This window comes from Petaurus breviceps, unplaced genomic scaffold (genome assembly GCF_028583685.1).
Source record: "Petaurus breviceps papuanus isolate PSGF00001 unplaced genomic scaffold, PetGlider_PUasm1.0 182, whole genome shotgun sequence".
In the NCBI taxonomy this organism is placed as follows: domain Eukaryota; kingdom Metazoa; phylum Chordata; class Mammalia; order Diprotodontia; family Petauridae; genus Petaurus; species Petaurus breviceps.
Genome location: NW_027185786.1, coordinates 2,988,900 through 3,010,971, shown reverse-complemented (window position 1 = coordinate 3,010,971; position 22,072 = coordinate 2,988,900). Strand labels below are relative to the sequence as shown.

Genomic DNA, 22,072 nt, shown 5'->3' with positions numbered 1-22,072 from the left:
GCTAGGGCTCCTGCGCTCGGCGCCCCGCGGCCGCCGCCTGCTGCTCCTGCCGCCCCTGCCCTCGCCGCCGCCGGCCAGCGCCCCCCGCTGCCTCCCGGCGCCGCCCGCCATGCCCGGCCCGGCTGCCGGGAGCAGGGCCCGGGTCTACGCCGAGGTGAACAGCCTGAGGAGCCGCGAGTACTGGGACTACGAGGCGCACGTCCCGAGCTGGGGGTAAAGAAGCCGCCGCCGCCACCGTCCGGGCCCATGTGCTCCGGGCCGCCCCCAGCCCCGCGGGAGGAGCCGGGAGGCCAGGCCCCCCCGGCGGCCATGGGCGGGGGGCTGCCGTGGGGAGAGGGGGCTCCTCCCGGGGCAGGGGGCGGCCAGGGCCCCTCGGGGAGAGCCGCTGCGGGGGGGGGGGGAGCGAGAAGAAGAGGGGCTCTTAGCCCATCCGCCCTCCCGGGAGGGCGAGAGTCAATTAGAGTCGGGACTCTTACCCCAAGGGTCAGTTAGACTCGGGGTCCTTACCCCATTCCCCGCTCCCATTAAGGCGAGGGCCAAATAGACTTGGTTCCTATCCCTTCCCAGACTAGGGAGGGTTAGTTAGAGTCGGGGTTCTTAGCCCATTTCCCCCCTCCCAGTGGGGAGGGTCAATTAGAGTCGGGGTTCTTAGCCCATCCCCGCGCCCAGTGGAGTCAGTCAGGGGTCCCACTAGCGCAGGCAGGGTCTTTTGAGAGAGCCGGGGGCCCGTCCCGTGCCTCCTCCCTGTGGAGCAGGGGGCCTTTAGGTAGACTCGGGTTTCCTCCTCCCTTTGCCTGCAGTGTGGCCGGCAGTCAGAGTGGGGCTTCGGAGCAGACGAGGGGAGCCGGGGGAAGGTACCAAGGCTCCATCTGGGTGAATGAAGCGTGTGTGCAAGTGATCAGTGAATTAGCTAACGCCAAACCGCTGTCACTCAGACGTGTCTCCTGCTCTCCACAGTAATCAGGACGATTACCAACTGGTTCGGAAACTCGGTCGGGGAAAGTATAGTGAAGTGTTTGAGGCCATTAACATCACCAACAATGAAAGAGTGGTTGTGAAGATTCTCAAGGTGAGTCGGGGTCCTGTCCATGGTGCTCTTGTGATCATTCTAATAAGTGATGATAACCAATAAATCTGCAGCTCGAAGGTTTGCAAAGCCACTCACATGTCTTATCTCATTTGAGCCTCACCATTCTTAGGATAGCATGAGCTGTTTCCCCATTTTGCAGATGAGGAAATTCAGGCTCATAGGCTGAGTGACTCCCACAGGGTCATGGTACCTAGCAAGTGTCTGGGGCAGAAGTCTAGCTTGAGTCTTCCTAAGTCCAGGTCCAGTGCTCTATCCACACCACCACGTAGGTTTTGAAATTTTATTTAAAATTTCGTTGTAGTTTTCTAGTTCAGAAGCAAAACATTTAATGCCAACTTCCAGGATAAGAAGTGATGTTTCATTATGCAGAAGAGCTTATCTTTGCTTTCCATCCAACTACAAACCTTTCTCCATTAATCTTTCCCATCCCATTTTCTATTCACCACCAAAAAATGACAATTAGGGGTAATTTTGGTGAAATCTAAATGTAGTGTTTTAGGAATGGGCCTGTTACTAATAGATTCTATTAGTATTATATAGCAAACATCTCAGGTGGGATTCTGTTAGATGTTTTTCAGTTGCCAAATCAGTAGATTGCCCTCAGAAACTAGTTGCCTTATTTCCTGGGCCTTCCTTTGGGCAAGGTTAGCTTAAACATTATTTATGTTTAATGGTTGTTCTCACTCTTTATAAGAGGAAATTTCATGTGGCTGTAAGATGGACTCAAAGGTTGAATGATGCTGGTCAGAGGTGGGAAAAAAACTGCCATAGAAGCATAACCTGTTCATTTGGCTGTGGGGATGATGTGCTGTGAGGTCATCATCTTGTGTGTGTTGGGATGTTTATTAGTTTGTCAAGACAAGGAGAACATGGACTCATTTGGAATAAGTCTTGACACTTACTGAAGAAGGAGGAGCCCTCTGTAGTGGCTATTTCCCTGGCAGAAATCAACACTACAAAAGAATAGGACTCCCAATACCACAATTTGGGTTTGACATTTTTAAAGAAGGATGTAGTGGCAAGCTCTTATAACTATGGACCTTTGTGTTAACTCTTACATAACCTACAGCATAGTCATAACAAACAAATACCTGACTTAAATTTCCCAAGTTGATAGTGTATTTGGAACTGGCTCATGATAAGGGGCACAGCATAGAAACTCTTGGAGTCTAATGGGTGCTCATAGCAGGTAACTTCTGATTTATTCAAGTAATTATGAAAAATAAAGGGAATTAAGTGAAATGAATTCAGTTGTTAGCTATGCCTTCCTGGTCTAGTAGCATTTGCAGAATAGGAGTAGGATTAAGACATTTTTCATGTCTTAGTACTGTCTATGAATGATGATCCTTATTTGATGTGTATTCCAAATGAGTTTCTACTCTGGCAATATTGAGGGGGGAGTGGGTCACAATTTCCCAACAGTGATCCATCCTGCTGCTGGAGGAACAGAGAAGTGTGCTGTGGCACAACCAGGAAGGGCCGATGATAGATGGAAACTGACTTTCCTCTTTGTTAACACAAGGGATGACCATGATGCAAGGAATTTTTAAACACACCATCTTTTCTAAGTATTGGCCTTATCAAAATAGTAATCTTTCAAGTTATAGACACTTTTTCTAAGGATGTTCCCACTGCACAAAACATTTTAGAAACTCCCTCTTGAGATTGCATCCAGAACCAGCTGTGAGCATGACAAAAAAAAAAGTCAAACTCGTTTTTCTACCACTTTTTTTTTCTTTAACCCATAATTCTGTTCCCCAACTTGATCACCCACCCTCATTCACTTGAATTGGCTCCAGATGATGCCTTTTGGTTATTTACTTTGAGGATATTTGTTCTGAAAGCTTTTTTTAGAGTTTCCAAAAGTGTTTTGAGCAAATGGCAACTTGATTGAAAAATGTATATAATATCATAAGGTTGAATACTTTGAAGAGTCTAATACTTGTTTGAAGAGAAATCTTACCTGTAAATTGAAGAATGTTTATTTTGAAAATCAGTTTTGTTCAATAGTTACAACTTACAGTAATTATGAGTATTAGCTTCACAGGGCAATACTCCCCAATTAAAACTAGCACTTGGCTGTTTATTCTCAGAATAGCTTAGTGAGAAGGGATCTCTACACACTGTTTTTACAGGTAGAGAATTTGCCAAAGGAGGCTCTTTGTGTACCTGAGAAAAATGCAGTACATTTGTGTTTGCTGGTTTTTAATCTAGTGCTTTGTTTACCATCTATAGAGTCTCTTGCTTCCCAACCTAGGATCAGAACACTAAATGGTATTTATCCTGTCAGATTGAGAGCTGGTTCTGTGGTTGATGGGAGCATTAGCTAAGTATCCTTTGGATGAGAACCTCTTGACAATCACATTTTCATCAGCATGGGGTCAGGATCACCTTGCCTCCCCTTGTGAACACTAATCAACACAACACTGCACAAAAATCCTGACATTTTATGCCTCTTTACCCACATGTGTTGAAAAACTACAGTGAAGTTAGTGACTGTGTTGTCCATCCAACAGGCTAGATTTCAGTCGATTTAAGTGACTTGAAAAATGTTAGAGTCTTTGTTTTTGAAATGGCCTATTCTATCCAGATAAGGTATAATCGGCATACCCCCTTCTGGGGTGTGTCTTCTGATAATTAGAGTAAATGACTAACAGCATTTAATATTGGGGGACCTGAGAAGCTGTCCTTTCAAATAATCCTTCTGTGAGTTAGCTACAGGTAGGAAATGCACAAAATATGTCAATTCCCCAAGAAGTCAGCCTACCTTTTCCAATATTCTATAAAGTGAAGAGGACCCTAGGTTTTGAAAGGCAATTCTGAGGCCGTGGAATCTGACGCCCTCGTTTTACAGATGAAGAAACAGATCCAGAGAGGGGGGACTCAGGCTGGGTCACACAGAGAGGAAGTGGCAGAGCTGCTCTGTTTGATTTGAGAGCTATGTTCAGATTCTTCCTTGGACACCAACTGTGGGACCCTGGTGATTTTTGTCCTTTAGATGGTGAGCCCCATGAGGGCAGAGACCAGCTTCCTTTTCAGCTTCTGCACTTAATACCTGGAATGGTCTGTGCTTATTGACTGACCCTGGGGGAAGCCATTTGACCTCTCTTACCCTCAGTTTCGTTATCTGTAAAATAATGAAAATAGCATTTTAAATAGGATCAGATGAGATAATTATGTAGAGTGCTTTCCAAACTGTGAAATGCCACATAAATGGGAGCTATTATGAACAGAATCTACTCCAACTAGTCTAGTCCCTGTGTGGGGAGCCTGTGGCATCCAGGTCCTCAAGTATGACCCTTTGACTGAATCCAGACTTCTCAGAACAGATCCCTGGCTCTAGCCCTACACAGTGAACCCTCCATCAAGTGCACCCTCCATCTAGGTTTGAGCCTCTCCTTGGACACCCTGGCTCTGACTGGGCAGGCCATTTAGGACGTCTTATGCCCATATGACTCTACTGTTTATTTGCTAAAGAACAGGTTCTGATCTTGGAATTTCTTTACCAGGACTTCTCTGCATTTGTGAAATCACAAGTATTGTTTGGTTTGGATTTTTAATTCTCACTTGTTGCCTTCATATGCAGATCCTAACCAGCCATGTTAGTGTTCTGAACTGATGACATGGAAAGCCTATCTCTTCCCCTCTTCCCCCCCTCCCCAAATCAGTCAGTGGAGACATGTGGCCTAAAACTTAGGGAATGATTAAAAAAAAAAAAACCAACCCTACCAATAATTCAGCAAACTTGTACAACTCACCAGGCATAAGAAGATGCCAGGATCAGAATTCTGGAAGAGAGGTGGGGGAGGGGCGGGAAAGGCCAGTTCTGCCTTAAGACACCAGCCAGATTTCAATGGACAGGATATTTACACAGATAACTAGTTGTGTAGATCAAAGGCTGTTTTTCCCCCAAAGCAGGATATTCAGAATATATCTATGTGAATCTGTTGTGGAATCTTATTTTCAAAAAATAACTTTTTCCAGGCAATCCTTTAAGACTGCATATTGCAGCACTGCCTTACCTTCCTAATAATGCCAGATTTCAGTGTGATGGTGCTCTGGATATTTTTAAATAAGATTTCATAGATACTTGCAGAATATGGAACCACGTGTATGAAATATAGTGTGTATTTAGGTTGTTAAAGTAATCGATTTTCCCTGGCTAATTACTTTGGGAGTTAGAGGAGTTCTTGTTGATTCTGTTAGAGCTGAAGTCTCAGAATTGTGGGCTGCCGGTGCTAGAGGAGGACTGTGGAGCTCCCCTAGGCCAAGCCCCTGGTTTTCTGAGGTGAGGAAGCTGTGCCCAGGGGCACCAGGGACACCATGAGAACCTGGAGGGCTCCTCCATATTGTAAAGTCACAATCCTCTTTGTTTTTTGTTTTTTTAAGTACAAATTTCAAAAATATTTTACTTTGTGAAAAGTAAACCTGGTTTTGGTAATTCCAGAAATGTCCTGACCTCATGTAACTAGTTGGGTTGTACAATTAGCAAATGTACAATTAATTGAAATTAGGTTGCATCCTAGTAGCCATTGTTTTCCACAATTGCCAGTGATGAAATGAATGCCTTATGAAATGAAATGGGGAGCAAAAGTAACTCAACGGGTTTGAGATACCCTGGCTGCTGGTGTCCAGTCCTAAATCAGCTCCTCGTGCTTCTGAATGGATGTGCCCTTAGGATGGGCAGCTCTGATGGAACTATGAAGCTCTGGCCAGGCAATCCCAGGCCCCAAACTCCATACAAAGTTCACAGAGGGCACAGACTTTTTATTTTGTCTTTGTATCCTTAGTACCTTACACTTTAGTGTTAGGACAAAAATGAAACAGTCCCTGCCTTCAAGCAGCTTGCATTTTACCAGGGAGATGCAACATGTATGCCAGATAACTAAATACAAAGTACATAGCAAATAATACAAAGTAATTTCAGAAGAGCCTGTGAAGGAGAGTGGTAATAACTGGGGCAACTCCCCCAAGACTTCCTATTGGAGGGACCCTCAAGCTTATCTCAAGCTACCTTCAAAGGTGTAGTCCAGAAGAGAGTGGGCTCCAGACTGGGAGAGAGGCTTGTCCCGTCCAGAGACTGGGACTGGAAGTGGGGCTTAGTCAGGGGGTGCTTTACAGGCCAGCCTAAAGAGTGGGTCTCATCCTAGAGACTCCAGTGATGCAGAAGTAAGATTGAAGGTTTTAACTATACTAACATGTCCAATGAGTTTACATTTGTCAGTGTTAATTGCTTAGGATCACTTGAAGAATTTCAGCTTTTGCCTTCTTAATAGCCTGGCATTGAATTTGCATTTTATTGCTCTAGGTCTCTGTTTTCATTTAAAAAGTTCAACCTCACTTTGGGGAAAGCAAAAGCTGCAGAAGTACTATTGTCTCTAGAGTTAGACGCTAGGCCCCGATGTGGTCAGATCCAATGTAGATTTGTAACACTGAAGGGCAGGTAGGTGATTTGTAACACTCAAGGAAACTTGTTCTCAATCTCAAGAGTTTTTCCACAGAGTTTAAACTGTATTAAGTATTTTATTTAAGCATATTGTGCTCAAGGCATACTTTGTTCTCTATTGTCCTTTTATGTAGCTAGATTTTGTGTTGCAATTTTAGATACTTTTGAGTTGCCTGTTGCTCATTTTATCCACTAAAATTTAAGTAAGTACAGAGATATGTCAGAATAGCCAAAATGATTTGGTCCAGACTTTCTAAACAAATTCTGTGAGCTGAAATCAAACATGGAGTAACAAAACTTAAAATAGGAATGTTTTTCCAGAAGGGATTGAAGTAGGAGATTGCCGTGGAAGCCATTGTATATAGTCGCAATTTCGAGTGGATATTGTGAATATGTATATTTTTTGGTTTGTTGATTCCTGGGCAAGAAGAATTCTCCTGTCTGTAAAAAACAGAATAACTTGTCTTTCCATATAGTGCCTTATTAGATCGGGATCCTTCATCGGTATGGAGTTGGAAGAAAGTACTTTTACAGCTCCCTCTGCTCCATTAGAAGACCTTCTGTAAAATAATGAAATGCAAAATCGTTATACTTTCTTCTATGGTCATGCTCTCCAATTCCATTTGGAAAATTAAAGTTACCATTCCCAAGGAGCTCATTTGTGGTTTGGCTACTGGAACATCTCCCAAGTTTAAAGGGCTGAGCAAAGATTAGATGGAGTGGTAGGTTAATTCAGGCCAAAAATTAGGTGCCTGCACTTTCACAGTACTTGCCTTTGAGCCAAAGGGCTTTTGGTTTGGGCTACTGGACACTCTGTGGTCCTCTAGGGAAGGGGTAAAGCCAAGGAAATGTAGCCCTGCCCCCGAACATCAGTCCTCCAGGTATGGGCTGCCATCCCCAATTGCCAGGATGGTATTTGAAAGTTGAGATCTTAAGCAAGCAAATAGGTTGTATTCACATCATGGACAGAAAAGGAATGTTTGTGTTCATCTTAAATGGGCCATCCAGGAGCACTTTGCCCTAACTGTTGTTAGCTAAGGGAATAATAGCTAGGATTTATGGAGTACTTGAGGGTTTGGAAGGGCCTTTACAGAGACCACCTCAATATCTGGTTTGCATTATACTCTTTTTTTTTCTATTTGTATGGGATAGCCTTGCTAAAGCATCTCATTCAGTGGACCATTTGCTACATCTGGCATAGTATTTCTATATCAATACTAGAGACTGGCAAGGTTGATGCAAAGATCTTTTTTTTCCCCTTTGCTGTTACTTCTAGGAAGCTCCTTGCTGTTTTCTGCTGCCAGATGACCACTGCACCAGTTGCTTTCCTTTGAAAAGCATCCCTTGTTGTGTTAGCATGTGCTGAATAATTGATGGGTGGAAGGCCCCTTTCAGGGCCATTGGACCGAAGTCTTTGTAAAGGGAGGAGCTCATTTTCATTGAAACCCTGATCCCTGGGGGCAGGTGTTCCTCAGACTGAGTGAGTGGAGTGGGGGAGGGGGCTACTGTGGATTTTTTTTTTTTTTTTTGGTCAGTAAACTATAGCTAAGGCAGCTGACTACAGTGGGAAGAGCACTGGTTCTCTGGAGTCAAGCTCTGCTTCTGCTCCTTGATCCCTGGGGTGACCACAGCCAAGTCATATATGTATGTACTTTCCCTGGGCCTAGGTTTTTCCTGGTCTGTTGAAGGGTGGGGGTTGGACTGCATGGCCTTTGAGATCCTTTCCTGCTTGAGCTCTAGGAACTAATTAATCATGGACACCATCAGGAGATGCATGTAATTGGTGACTGTCCCTTTGGCATGTATGTATGTATACCAAGTTCACCTGAATAGAATATTTTAGTCACATTTTGTAGCCATCATTGTGGCCAGCCAGTTGGCATCACTTTCTGTTTGCCTGTGCAGATGTATGGATGGCTGTTGATGTCTCATTCTTAGTTTGTTGAACCCACAGACACACATCTTTGGAAAATTCTCTTCTGCCATATGTAGAGACTATTCCCTTCCTTGTGGTGTGCTTTGCACTCTAGTCATGTTTAACGTGTTGTTCTGGAGGCCTTGTCTGTCACTCACCAAAAAAAGGGATGTGTAGTAGAGGTAATGCATTTCCTCTGAAACTCATCGTTTGAGTCAGTGCACTACTCAGCTGGCAGCCTCCTGCTGAATCCTAAATGTGAAAAGGTTTTCAGTCAGTGTCATAGCAAAAGCTGATCTCTGTTTTGCTGATCCACCATCTGTTTCTTTAGAAATGGGATCCAGTGTAAGAGCTTACCGGGTCTGCTGCCGACTTCAGATCCTAGATCTGAAGTTCGTGGGAGCCAGCAGCTGAGACTCACCCAAGTTTGAAATTGGATTGCAATGGACTGGCCTCCACTTGCTGGAAGATGAAATACTCATGTATAAACCAGTGCAAGAACAGGTGTCTTACTACCTTGTTTCAGTTTTGGGGGGCGGTCTGTGACTTTAGGATGTACAGCTGCTAGTTCAGACTTGTAGAGATATTAAGATTTTCCAGTTGGCATTTGTCTGTCTAGCAGACAAGCAAGATGTGGAGATCAGTCTGCAGACTGACCTGAATGGGATGAGTTTAAGGGTCTCTGGCACCTGAGCTCTAGCACTAGGCTACAAAGGCCTGGAACTTAAACTCACTCTAATGGGCTCAGCTGTTTGATCTGCCTTACTTAGGTTTAGAGAAACATTTTGTCATCAGCCTAGTTGTGTAGGATACAAGTAAACCAGAGTTAACTTCTAAAGGAGTCTCACTTCTAATTGCTCTTATGTATTTAAGCCAGTGAAGAAAAAGAAGATAAAACGAGAGGTTAAGATTCTGGAAAATCTTCGAGGTGGAACAAATATCATTAAGCTCATTGACACTGTGAAAGACCCGGTGGTAAGTGCCTGAGGGGCTCTGGGGTCCCATGCTAGGTTAGTGAAATGTTTTTAAACTGGTGTGTCCAAGTTCTTCTGCCTCAGTAGTACCTCGCCAGCCTACCATTTTTATGGTTATTTTAAAAACCAAAGAACATTGCAGTGGTAAGAAAAAGCCTCTATTCAGGGTGTTGATCATGCTTATCTTTTGTTGAATGATTTTTTAACCTGAAAAGAGTTGGTGGCAGTTCAAAATACACCTACCACAAATTTTTTCTTGGAACTCTCGGATTCCATAGAGCATAGTCATTTGAAAAACACCCTCAAATGAAAATAAGACCCCTGTCCTTCATCCTAAAGGTTTAATCCTATAACAATATTGCAAGTATTTCAGAGTTTACATGTTCTACAGGTGAAATCAACATACTTGCTGAAAATTCCCAAGATTTTAAAAAATCTATTTCAGATTTGATGTCATTGAATTAGTTTCTTTAGTAGGTTAACTAAGGTTTGAGTTATTTTGACTGACTAGTTCAGGTTGAAGAAACCCCTCACTTTTCTTCCATCTCATTTCTTCTTCTCTCTTCCTTTTCTGTTTTTCTCCAGACACCCCTAATTACTTTCTCCTTTTACATGATAACCTAATTTCCTTTCAAGAAATTTACTAGTCTTCATCTGTGGTGTGTACTAAACAAATTTAAGAAGGAATCCGTACATTTTTGTCTTAAAGGCCAGAGACAATTGCTAAGATAAGTCTAATTCAATCTAGCAAGCATTTGTGAATTTTTCTTCTTGTGTATAGAGCACTGTGCTTGGGTGTTAGGAAGATACAGAGATTGAATAAAATATGGTACCTGCCTTCTTGGAGCTTAGAGAATTAAAATGGCAGGGTATATAACTGGGATTTTTGTGATGCAGCATTGAGTTAAAGCTGTCTCCCTGAGAAAATGGTCACTATTAATGCTTAGTTCTAATACTTCAGAAATCAATCCCTGCTGCAGGATTGCCACATTTAAAAGCAACTCCATGTGAAACATTGTGGATTTAAATGAAATTGTTCTTCCTAGTGAGCCATCTTGTACCGTATTTCTTTTTTCCACTTTAGTGGCTCTTTAACCATATGCAGAATGCTAGGATTTGTGTCCCATTCATTCAGTCTTGGTAGGGGTCATTAGTGTGGGTCTGAGAGGTATGACTCCTCAGGCTATTCCCATCTCCAGGAATGCCCAGCAGGCATGTTTACTTTGGCCCTGGCAGCTGCTGATCATTGCAGTTGGGATAGCTAAGAAAGCAGTAGCCAGCTGCCAGCCTCCAGACCTATGGTCATGGTAGACAAGGAGGAAGTGGACTCTTGTTCACCTTGATGGTGCTGGGTGAATCAGTCTCTCTTAGTTCCTGCTGCTGCTGTTTGTTGGGCTGGTTAAGGAGTCATGCAGGCAGAGGCATATTCTGGACTTTGAGAGGGTTTAGATCCCTAGGTGACGACTGCCCCTTTCTATCCAGATCAGATACTAGCTGTAAAGCTTTTCATGACTGTTCTCTTTTCTTCTCTCCCTTTCTAAACTATAACTATACTCTGCTTTTTTCCTTCTATTTGAAAAATAACTTGACCCAAGTTGATCATTCTTTTATTTTACTTTGAACAAACCTTGTATATGAATATCAGGATTTAGACAGCAGATTTGGGGTGGTTCTTCATTTTATGCAAAGATTCTCAAGACTTCTTTAGATACAGTACAACATTTACAGTATTAAGTATGCACAGCTTTTCATCACCACACTATCTCTGCTATATAAAGTCCAGTAATGTCCAAAATCTAGTTTCTTTCAGCCAAGGGTATGATTTTCTGCTTTAGTTCACTGAACACTTTCTAGACAAAATCCAGAATAACTGTCATCTTTTTTTATTTTTCTCAGAACAGGCCAAGATACAACATTTAGAACATAATTTCTAGTTACCAAGTAGTAATGCCAAGAAGTGCAGTTCCTAATTTAATGGGCCAAGCCTACTGATAATCAGGACTAGTAGGCAGGTTTCATTAGGCACTGGTTTTGTATGACTTTGCCTTGAGCACATTCTGACCCAACTAAGTCCAGATTCTGATCAGAATTGTGAAACCAAGGCTGATGGCATGAACTCTTCATTGGGATTCCAAGGCATTGTGGTTTTGAATCTTAGGTGGGAACTTGGGAATATATGGCAAAAGTAAACTGTATTTTTTTTTTAAAATCACTTTTATCTCTTACAGTCAAAAACTCCAGCTTTGGTGTTTGAATACATCAATAATACAGATTTTAAGGTGAGTGTGTGTGTATATTATATAAGTATCTGCAGAAATTCATTTGTTATCTCTTAGGTATACAGCTTAAAAAGGAGGATGTATTTTAGATATGTTAAAACTCAAATGTTGAAAGAACTGGAAAGGCTGTAATTGGTGGTGGTAGGAAATAAGGAAACAATAAAATTGAATTTACCACATTTTGTGATTGTCTGGCTAACAGATTAGGGCCTTCACAGAGTAACAAATAAAGTAGAAATAGTCCAATTATTGTTCCCCCTGGTAACCACTAAAAGTAGTTAGAAGATGCAGAAAAATGAGAAGGGTTATTGCATTTCAAAAAATTATTCACACCCCTCCCACTCTTAATATAGCCCTGCCTGCTCTGCTGTGTCTTCAGTCTAAGATAATCCCTCTGCTGTGATGGTCTATTTCTGACCAAGTTGTTGATAGAGATGTAGCTTTGATTTGTACAGAAATCCTGTAGGGCTAGTATGGTGTGATGATAGCCATGGACTGACAGAGCTCTTTGTGATTAGAAAGAATATATTACGTATTAAACTCAAAGCAGTTATAAATGTATGTTTATATATATTTATATAAATGTGTATGTTTAGTATGTCTTCCTTCAAGCCATGTTTTTCAGACTTTAGAAGTTATGGAACTTGTATGTTGGTGACTTTTTCAATTTCTTCAGACTCTAAAACTTGCCTGTTTTATGTTTGGAGCATGAGATGGGGGTTCTAGCTTTATGGTCATCCTTTGTCTAATCAGCTGTCATTGAGACAGGACGGGTAATCTGAATAACTGCTTTTGATGCATGCTCACCTCACAGCACCCTAGGCAACTTCAAAATCATAAGATACAGTTTGCATTGTATTTATTGCAATATTGCATTGGCTGGTGGAGTTTCCAAACTGAATGTTGCCAAAGCCCATAAAGTCACAAGTCTGGAGCAGATTAGACTTCTTAGAAATACCTTGTAGAACTCTGGGTTAATCTTGGGGGGGAAAAAGATCTCAGTTTTTGGAGGTAAATGGCAAAATTATAAGTGATTGAAATGAGTCTACTCTGCTAATGCTGTGTCAGTGAGTATGAGGATTCCATTTTGTTGGGGTTGCCATGATTGAAAAGGGGACTGAGCTGGATCTGCACTTTGAAATACTTTGGTCTTTATTGGAAGTGCTGATTTCTGGTGAGAATAAAAGGATTTAATCCTCAGGTTAAATTTTCCTTAGAATAGTTATCTCTGCAAGGTAAGGTTAACAATTACAAAAAGTAAGGCAGAACATATCTGCATGGTAATCTGTTGACAAATGTCACATAATACACAATGCAGCTCTGACAGCTTTTTCATTTAAGATTGCTTTGGAAAAGTGAAGCATTCAGTGGTGAGCAGTTGCTCCAGCTGCCGCTTCCCCTTTCTTCCCTCAGAGGGCCCTTGGAATAGTCTTGCTGATAGATGGTCAGTCACAGTGTGAAGCGTGAGTGGCCCAGGGTTCTGGACATCTGAATCTCTTGCTGTGCCAGGTCCTGAAGAGCCTTCTGACTTCCACTGGGTGGGTGCTGTGGTGTGTAGATCCCAGGCAGGCAGGCCACACTGGCTCTGTGCAGTGACAGGCATCACGGACATTCCCTTTTGGGCCAGCCATCAGTCATACTTGGCTCTCTCTCTTGCTCCATGATGAGCTCTCCTGCTTTTCAGTTATCAGCATTTTTCTTAGATTGAAGCCTTTACAGTGCTCCTGAGTAATTTGTACATACTGTGCTGTAGCCTGTTTAATGCCCATCATGTGAGGTACTAGCCTCTCAGTTGACTTGCACTATTGTCTTTGGAAACTGTGATATTCCATTTGCTCCTAGGCAGATAGCATCAACTGGAAGAATATTTGTCTTTAAAACAATAGGCTTTTTTTGGTTTGTTTGCTTTTTAGTGAACTGCTTGGGGTCAATATAAATATTACACGATTTCCCAAAGACCATCAAGTCCACTCTTCTCCCATTCACTTTTGGGTCCAGTATGGACACACCAACTCTAAGTGCCTTTAGTGATACTAAGCCTTTTATTGGAGACATTTAAAAGGTGGACTTTACAGGAGGCTTGTAGTGCGATCTTTCAGTATTAAGATGCCGCAAACAATTGTCTGTGGCTACTTAATGGGATCTTGTTCTTCAGCTCATAAATCATCTTGGTCTTTCAAGTTGACAAGATAATTAATTAGCTGAAGTGTTCTAAGACACACGGCCAGTTTTTGGCTGTTAGGGAATTTTATAATTCCTCATGACAGAAGATTAAAGAAACTATACACCTAGAATTCCCCAGGGTCTCTTCACCTTTAGTATGAAGTGGTATATTTCTTTTTTCTTCTTCCTATTCTCAAATCAGATTTAAACAGAATAATTTCAGCAAGTTTAAGTTGATTTCCTTAAAGAAAGCAGGGCTAAAGATTCACACCATTTGAGAGCCTATGGGGGAAGGATTACAGTGGTTATTGGGAATGTTTGCAGCTCACCTTGGCTTTGTTGCTAATTCTGCTGGTTCCTGACCTAGACTTCTCTCCTCTGGATATTCCTATATAGAAATGATAGCTCTTCTAGTTTAACATCAGTACTTGAAAATCATTAAAATAAGGCATCAGTCAATATTTCATCACCTAGAAAACTAAAATAGGAGGTTGCAGAGATGGGTTTGTGAAAACAACATGGCAGACCATTTGTTGTCAGTGGTCTTTCAGCCAAACATCTGATTTTGCCCCACTCTTAAATGGTTAAACAGCTTGCTTAGCAGTGGCATCCAAAAGCTACCGGTTAGCTGTTGTAGTGTTAGCTCAAAGAGACACATCAGGTGGTCCCACAGTGGTGAGTAATTTGCAGAGACCATTGTTTTCAGTGTCTCTGTGGATGATCTGGAAGACAGAACATGTCACTAACATTATTAGGTGGGCTTCTTAGTATTTTGGAAAACAAAACTAAATCAATTTGTAGAAACTGTTAAACAAATGCTGGATAAAATTAGGAAGAAGCACATATGATAGGGAACAGAATCCAACAATAAAAAACATGGGATAGTTAAGGTGTCACTCTTGTGATTTCCTTAAAGAACTTTAAGGAAAAGAGTGACATTTTTAGGCTATTTTTTTAATGAAATTTGGTTTGAATTTTATATTAACTAGTTATACCCCAAAAGCATGGTCAGCATATTCTAAGTTGTATAATCTAAAGTTTCTTAAAGTGCATAATTAGGACCAAGAAACATATTTCAACTTAAGGTTATTAAGATAGAAGGTTGAAGACTTTACACTTGGATACTTGTAGTTGATATATTGACTTTTATCTTTAGCTGTTTCGCATTAGCATTGATGTTTCTAATATTTCTGGAATCAGATTTTGTTTAACTTCTTTAAGTTGCTAGAATTATTGACTTGGGTGTCACTTTGGTTCTTTGGATTGCACATACATTGCTTAAGTTGCAATTTGAGCTGTAATTCTGCTGTATTCTAATTCCCTTACCTGAGGCCCATTGGAATACCTGAGCATGCATACAAGAGAGACAGACAGAAACAGAGACATACAATCTTAGCATGTATGTATGAATTTGCCAGGGGGTTGACAGTTAAACTGTGGCTGAGAGAGACACTCCTAATCTTAGTCTGTTCCTTGGCCATTCTAGGCCTGCAATTCTAAACTAAGGAGCTTCCTGAGTATGTCTGTGGATCAAATTGAGATTTCCCCCACCTGAAGACTTAAACCAGAATGATTGGAGAGAACTTGGCATTTATTGACTTGAGGATTCACATGGGGCCAGTCACTATGGATATGTAGGGAGGGCCCTGGCCTCCGTGAGCTTCTGGAACAAAGCTGTATGGGAAAGCTGCCGTTTGATAATTTTAGGAAAAGTAGTGCAGAGCTTTGGGTGGGCACCTCTGTATCATAAATCAGATGGAGAGATACTGTGGCCTAGGAAGCAGAATGCTACACTGAGAGTCTCGACATAGGATGTGAATTGTGATCATTGGCAAGTCACCTAATGTCTAAGCTTCAGTTTCTTCATCAGTAAAATTTGGGTGATACATACTCTACCTGCCTCACAGGACTGTGAGGGAAAAAATGAGCAAGTCTTGAAAGGGCCACTAATAGAAGTATGAGTTCTTAGTGAAAGCCAAAGAGACCCCAAGAAATCAGCTCCAATCCTTCTTATAGAGGAGGAAACTAGCTGTGATTTGGAGAAGCAATTGTCTAAGGTCAGGTAGCTGAACTGGGCTTTCAACTTAAAACACTCTAGTTTTGAAACCAGGTTCTCTCTCCCCCATCTCACACTTCCACTACAGACATGGCCAGAGACTGATAGAAAGATACCTCTTCTCATTGAGAGGATGAAAAGATTCTGATCTTAGGACTTCAGTCGTCCCCTGTCCTCACTTCCCTCAGCACTTGTTAGACTGGGTCCGACTTCTCTGCCTCTAAAATGAAGCTTTTTTGATATATCATAGATGAGTATACTTTGAAAAATCAAAACTACTGTACAAGTGGTTTTTTACATTTTTTTCCCATTCAAATAAAGTTCTATTTTTAAATCACTTCTCTTTCCATTTTCGCAATTTTGTTATTCTTGATCTGGCAGCAGGATGGTTATTCTGAATATCACCTGTCATTTTCAGTATCATAAGATCACATTGGTTAGTCACATTCACTATATAAACTAGATTTAAGGGGAAAAGTGTGGCCTTTATTTGGAAGCCATATTATGTGGTCAATTACTTTCCTCCATACTTCCCAAGGAACCTGGCAAGCTCAATTTGAATTGACTTACAAAGGGAACATCTCCCATTTTATATCTTTTTTCATTATTTCTCTCACTAATGCCTTTCTGGAAGCACAGAGATGCTTGGTTTGGGAAAGAAGCCCTTGCCTTTGGAAATTTCAGTGAAACCTAACTTAGGAGTCCCCACCAAGGACTTTGGCATTGTTTCTGCTCCTTTTGTGCAGGCTTTATAAATGTTCCCTCACAGCTGGCTAGAAGAAGACAACATTGTGAACTCACTGTTCAGTAGTGACAAATCAGTTTTCCTAATTAAAACTATCCAAGGGTACAAAACTGTATTTGTTGTAGCAAATACCATGGCTGAAATTGCACATGAACTTAAAGTAAATTTGGTTTTCCATAGTTTCTTTACTGTCTCCTTTTTATATCTGAAATAAGCTTCATTTAAAAATTGGGATCTAAATCTGAAAAAGCAGAGAAAAGGAAATTAGATAAAATTGGAGACTTTGTTTTTATTTTTAATATTTCTGTTTTAATATCTAAATGTATCATTCAGATTATGTTGAAGTTGGTCGAAACATTTTACTTGATATTTATAGGAGGGGAAAAAATCTTTTGAGTAATTGATGCAGGCTGGCCTCTTAAGATGCAACCAGTAGGCGCCAAAGGCATTGTACCAGCCTGGGTTCGTATCCAGGTCTGACTTGTATATAATTGGTATCTTTGTACATATATGGGCCTTTGGGTGCCTTAGCCTGTGGTTCATTTGTAAAGAGTTCCTAAGTAGGTTATGTATTCCAGAGTCTAGATGGAGGTTCCAGAATATAGTTATTGCGATCTGTAGCTTTGGGGAAAGTGACAGACCCCAGACCCAGGAGAAGACTGGGACCCAGGGGGGGCCTGTATGGTGGGGGTGTGTGTGCGTGTGCGCCCTCACTGTAGCTTCTCATTACAGCATTTGTTTTGATAGAAATAAATTGTAGGGCAGATTTGCTGAATGCAGTGTAGCTTTCCCTCAAGTCTTTAGCCAAATAGATCAGTGATTAAATTTCAAAGAAAGTTTAGACATTTGGAAAGAGAACTGCCGAGGGTTTACAGACATGACTGTTGACTTTGGAGTTGTTCATTCACTTTTTAAGATGTAGAGGCAAGATTTTTGGCTGTTATTTTACAAAAAAGGTAGATAAACTATATAATGTGACCATACAAAATTAAAATATGTAAACTCTGACTCTGGAAATGAGTGATCTCTGGTTTTACTAATTATATCTTGATGGAATTGAACAAGAATTTTGACCAGTATAGTCAGTCCATTCAATCAGTGGTTCAAACTCAAATAGAAGCAGATCCTTTCATCCCACATGATGACTGAGAAAACCGTAAATTCATGTTCTCTACATTGTATTGTATTTTAATTGATTTTGTTGTTTAGAGTGGCCATTAAACATTTAATGTTACAACTGAGGTGTAAATTGAGGAAAATTGAGGACTACTAAAACTCCTGTGTACTTGAGAGGTCCAGTGGTCTTAGTGGGTCTGGCTGCTCCCTTGGCAGCACACAGGCTTATCCTTGGCATGTCTTAGCCATGTCTTCTCATAAATCCTCCTGGGGGAGATGGGGTGTCTCCTGATCAGGCTTCTGGGCGTGGGAGCTCATGCTGACTGAGCCTCGCTGTCTCGCTCTTTCTGGCCCATCTTTTCTGATACATCTCTTGACATGCGTTGTGCCATCTTTAATTTTTGGTGACTGCCAGTTGGAATTGTTGGGTTGTCATTCTTCAGTGGTTTGTAGTCATCTAGCATCACCATAAGAACAATAGTAGATTAAAGATGGGCCTTTATTTGGGGGCTCGGCTAGTGTAGTTTCCCCAAAAGCCACACATGCAGCTCACTGTCTTTTCACTTTTGGACCCATTTGTACAACTGCAGCATCTGTCCTAGATACACGTAACTCAGGTATATCTGCATAGTAGGTATTTTTTATGTTCATTCTCATCTTCAGTCATCTCTTAAAATGAACACATTTTATGATTTCAAATAAAAATCGAAGTTATAGATCTGAATTTCTCAGATCTAAAAATAAAAAGCAGTTTCCTTCTCTAATCATTTAGTATTAGTCATAGGACAGAATGCTTTTATTTCTGTTGACCCGCTGAACAGTGAGCACCAACTATCATCAGCAAATATTTATTGGGCTTCTTTATGTCAGGCACTGTGTTAAGGGCTGGAGATACAAGGAAAACCAGAAGGCAGTCTGTGTGCTCAGGGAGCTCATATTCTAAATGAGGAGAGCAGGCAAGCCTCTGTGTGCTAATGCTGCACAGAGAGGGTAACCAGAGGTAATAAACAGCTAGTATTAAGGGCAGCTGGGAAAGGCTTCTTGCAAAAGATGGATTTGTAACTGAGCTGTTAAGGGAGCTGTGAGCTGGCGGAGAGGAAGGGGAGAGGAGCCAGTGAAAGTGCATGAATTTGGGAGTACCTCCTGTGAGGGCAGCCAAGAAGCCAATGTCGCTGTCTCACAGAGTGCATGAAGACTGGAAGGGCAGGAGCAGGACAGTCTATGAAGCCAGAAGATTCTACCGTGGATCCTAGAGAGAATTTGTTATTGAATAGGTGGGTAGCAGTCATCCCTGGGCTTCAGGAAAGTCACTTTTGGTAGCTTAGTAGAGGCTGAACTGGATGTGACAGGCAGAGGAACCTGGCAGGCCATTGCAATAGTCCAGGAATGGAGTGATGAGGCCTGTACCAGGCCTCTGGGATATGGGGCAAGGGACAGTGCTGGTGGAGAGGAACTTAAAGAGGACTTGGCAGCAGACTGGATATGAAGGGGGGGTGGGGAGAGAGTGAGCAATTGTGGAGGATACCGAGGTTGTGATCCTGGGGGGCTGGGTGCCCTCAACAGTGATAGGCAAGTCAGGAAGAGAGAAGGGCTGAGGGAAAAGAGACTGTCTTCATTTTGGGACATAATGAGTTTAAGACATCTCTAGGACCTCGGATTCAGTATAACCAGTGGGCAGTTGCTGTTACAAGACTGAAGGTTAGGGCTAGATCAATAGATCTGAGAATCATTCTGTGTAGAGATGATATGTGAATCCACAGGAACCTATGAGATTTCCAAGTATAGACAGCAAATTAGAGGGCCCAGGATTTGAGCCTTGGGCCATTCAGTTCCACAAGAGGAACCAAGAAGGATTGGCCAAACAAGTTGGAAGAGAACCCAGAAGGAGCAGTGTCATGAAAATCTACTGAGGATAAGGGCGGGGGGGGGGGGCATTCCCTGCTCTGAGACGATACACATAAAAAAGTCAGTATACAAGCAGAGCGAAGGGAGAGGATGTCTGTCTGGGCGATCCAAACCTTAGACAAGAGTGTCCGATACTGAAGCAGGGAAACACGAGGGGTCTTTGAGGGATACTGAGCTAAAGTCACATGACTAGAGTATGTAGGGATTATGTATGACAAGGAAAGTAGGTTGGGAATTTAGTTCCTTAGTTAGGGAACTTGAGAGCTTTGAATAGGAAGGAATTTTCTACTCTTAGGAACATGCTTTCTGTAGTTGGTGACACAGTGGATAGAGCCTGGACCTGGAGTCAGAAAGATCTGAGTTCAAATGTGGCCTCAAATACTTCCCAGATGTGTGACCCTGAGCAAGTCACTTAATCCTAACCACTCCCTGCCTCAGCTTCCTAAACTGTAAAATGAGGATAATAATAGCACCGATCTCAAAGAGGTGTTCTGAAGAGCTAATGAGAAGATAAATGTAAAGTACTTAGTACAGTCCCTGACAGGTAGGATATGCTAGTTAACTGTTGTTATTATATGGAGGATAAAGAATTGCTATTGCCTTGTGTTTAGTAAAATTAAAATCATTTAGCATAGATATAAATAATACACTGGCAGGCTGATGACATTTATCTTTTGATTGGTGCCATGTACCCAGAGAGATGGTGGAGATGACTTGGAATCTCTCTGGGTAGTGCTAGGTTAGGAATCAAGGTGGTCATGCCCGTAAGTTGTTCTGCTTGACTCTTCTTCAGGGCTTTTGGAGATGCTGCTCTGGTGCTGAGGACGTTTCTCAGTCACCTCCACTTTACTGATAAGTGAATTTCAGTTGAGTCAGCAGCTGTCTTTAAAATGAAATTATTTCACTAAGCTTCAAATGAATCTATCCTTTTTTTAAAAGAATACATTTAGAGATGCTCATCTTAAAAGCTTGATTCTCAGAGAAAATAGTTGCTGGTATAATTAAAGTGACTTCTTAAAATCCATAGCATTCTTCTTTGTGGAGAGTGGGACAGGGTAAGTTTGATGGAGGTTCTGATACGTTGTAGGATGATAAATAAAATGCTAAGTCTAAGTAAATTATAACAGGGAGTAGTTCAGTTTTTTTAAATTTGTCTTTATTATGAACTTAATCGTCAACACATTTTAATATACAAAGCAAGAAAGAGGATTTACAAGAAACTGAATTTTATGTCTTTTTTTAAAATACAGATTAAATTGAACAAGGCAGTCACAAAATTGCCTTGTTTTATTTGCCATTCTGAATTTGTTTTCTTTGGATTTTTGAATGATGTACTGGTGTTCTTTTGTAGCTTTGTTATGCACAAACTCAGCCTCCCTTCTAAGAAATAAGTATAGTCAAGGGAAACAAAGCAGCATTAGTTGTGTCTGAAGATGCCTCCTCTTCTGCCCCCTGATCCTTCTGTAAATAATGAGGTAGCAGAAATATCAGTGGTGTTTCTGATGGGTTAGATGGTGACTATAATGAATTGAATCTTGGAATGTCTCTGTGGTGTTTCACAGCCTTTGAGTGACTGAAATTCCCATTGGGAACCTAGAATCGGTTGTAGGGAGGGGTGTGTCCGGCGGACCATCTTTCCGTCCTTATGCCATATTAGCCTGTGATTGCTTAGTGTTCTCTGAAGGCTCCTCTTCCAGTCCCTTTTCTGCCAGAAACACTTTATTCAACTTCTTCTTAACCATGGTCCCTTCAGCATCTCTTTTCCTCTAGAGAATGATTTGGAATAGGAGGGAAGAGGAATTTTGGGAAAGTGCCTTACTTGGTTGGCCCTTGCCAGCTTTACAGTGCCAGCCTCATAATCCCTAAAGCAGCCCAACTTTGCAGTTTGTGTCTTTTCTTCAAACAGTTTCACCAGCTAGTTAACACAGTTCCAAGTAAGCCAGTGATGTGTCCTCAAGACTCAAGTATCAATGTTCTTAGATGAGCTGTGGTTCTACATGGGGCTAGTTTGGCAGCTGGGTGAATTAGGTAGCAGGTAGTTTTTAATGTCGTCTGTATTGTGGGGCAACTTATGGCTATTGCATTTGTGGAGAGACTGCGTTCATAAGCAGTCAGCAATTTTTAAACAAACTTTGGGGAGACTGATACACTGAATGAGAAGACTGAATGGGTGAGCCTGAACTTTGTAAAGCATCTCTAACAGACCAGCTGTATGTATTTTTAGACTGATTTTCAGAAAATCTCTTGAAGTTGTGGTTTGAGCTCTTGCTTTGGGGGGCCCAAGTCACCTCTTTTACAGGGAAAGATGGTGAGAAAGAGAAAAGGCAGGCTCCTACATGACTCCTGGTAGCTTTTTTTTATTCCTCACTGAACTTGTCATTCT

General features: G+C 41.6%; 1 protein-coding gene across 3 annotated transcripts in view; it reads left to right on the top strand.

The window, feature by feature from the left end:
* Positions 1–55: 55 nt before the first annotated feature.
* Positions 56–22,072, top strand: part of CSNK2A2 (casein kinase 2 alpha 2) — a 38,977-nt gene continuing 16,960 nt past the window's right edge. For 2 of the 3 annotated variants that reach the window (XM_069087600.1, XM_069087599.1), the window contains exons 1-4: positions 56–213; positions 958–1,069; positions 9,325–9,426; positions 11,654–11,704. In XM_069087600.1, coding sequence (XP_068943701.1) covers positions 110–213; positions 958–1,069; positions 9,325–9,426; positions 11,654–11,704 — 369 coding nt within the window. In that variant the 5' untranslated portion in view covers positions 56–109. Of the gene's footprint in view, positions 214–957; positions 1,070–8,787; positions 8,956–9,324; positions 9,427–11,653; positions 11,705–22,072 lie in introns of those variants that run through there. The other variant, XM_069087601.1, reaches the window with a different exon arrangement.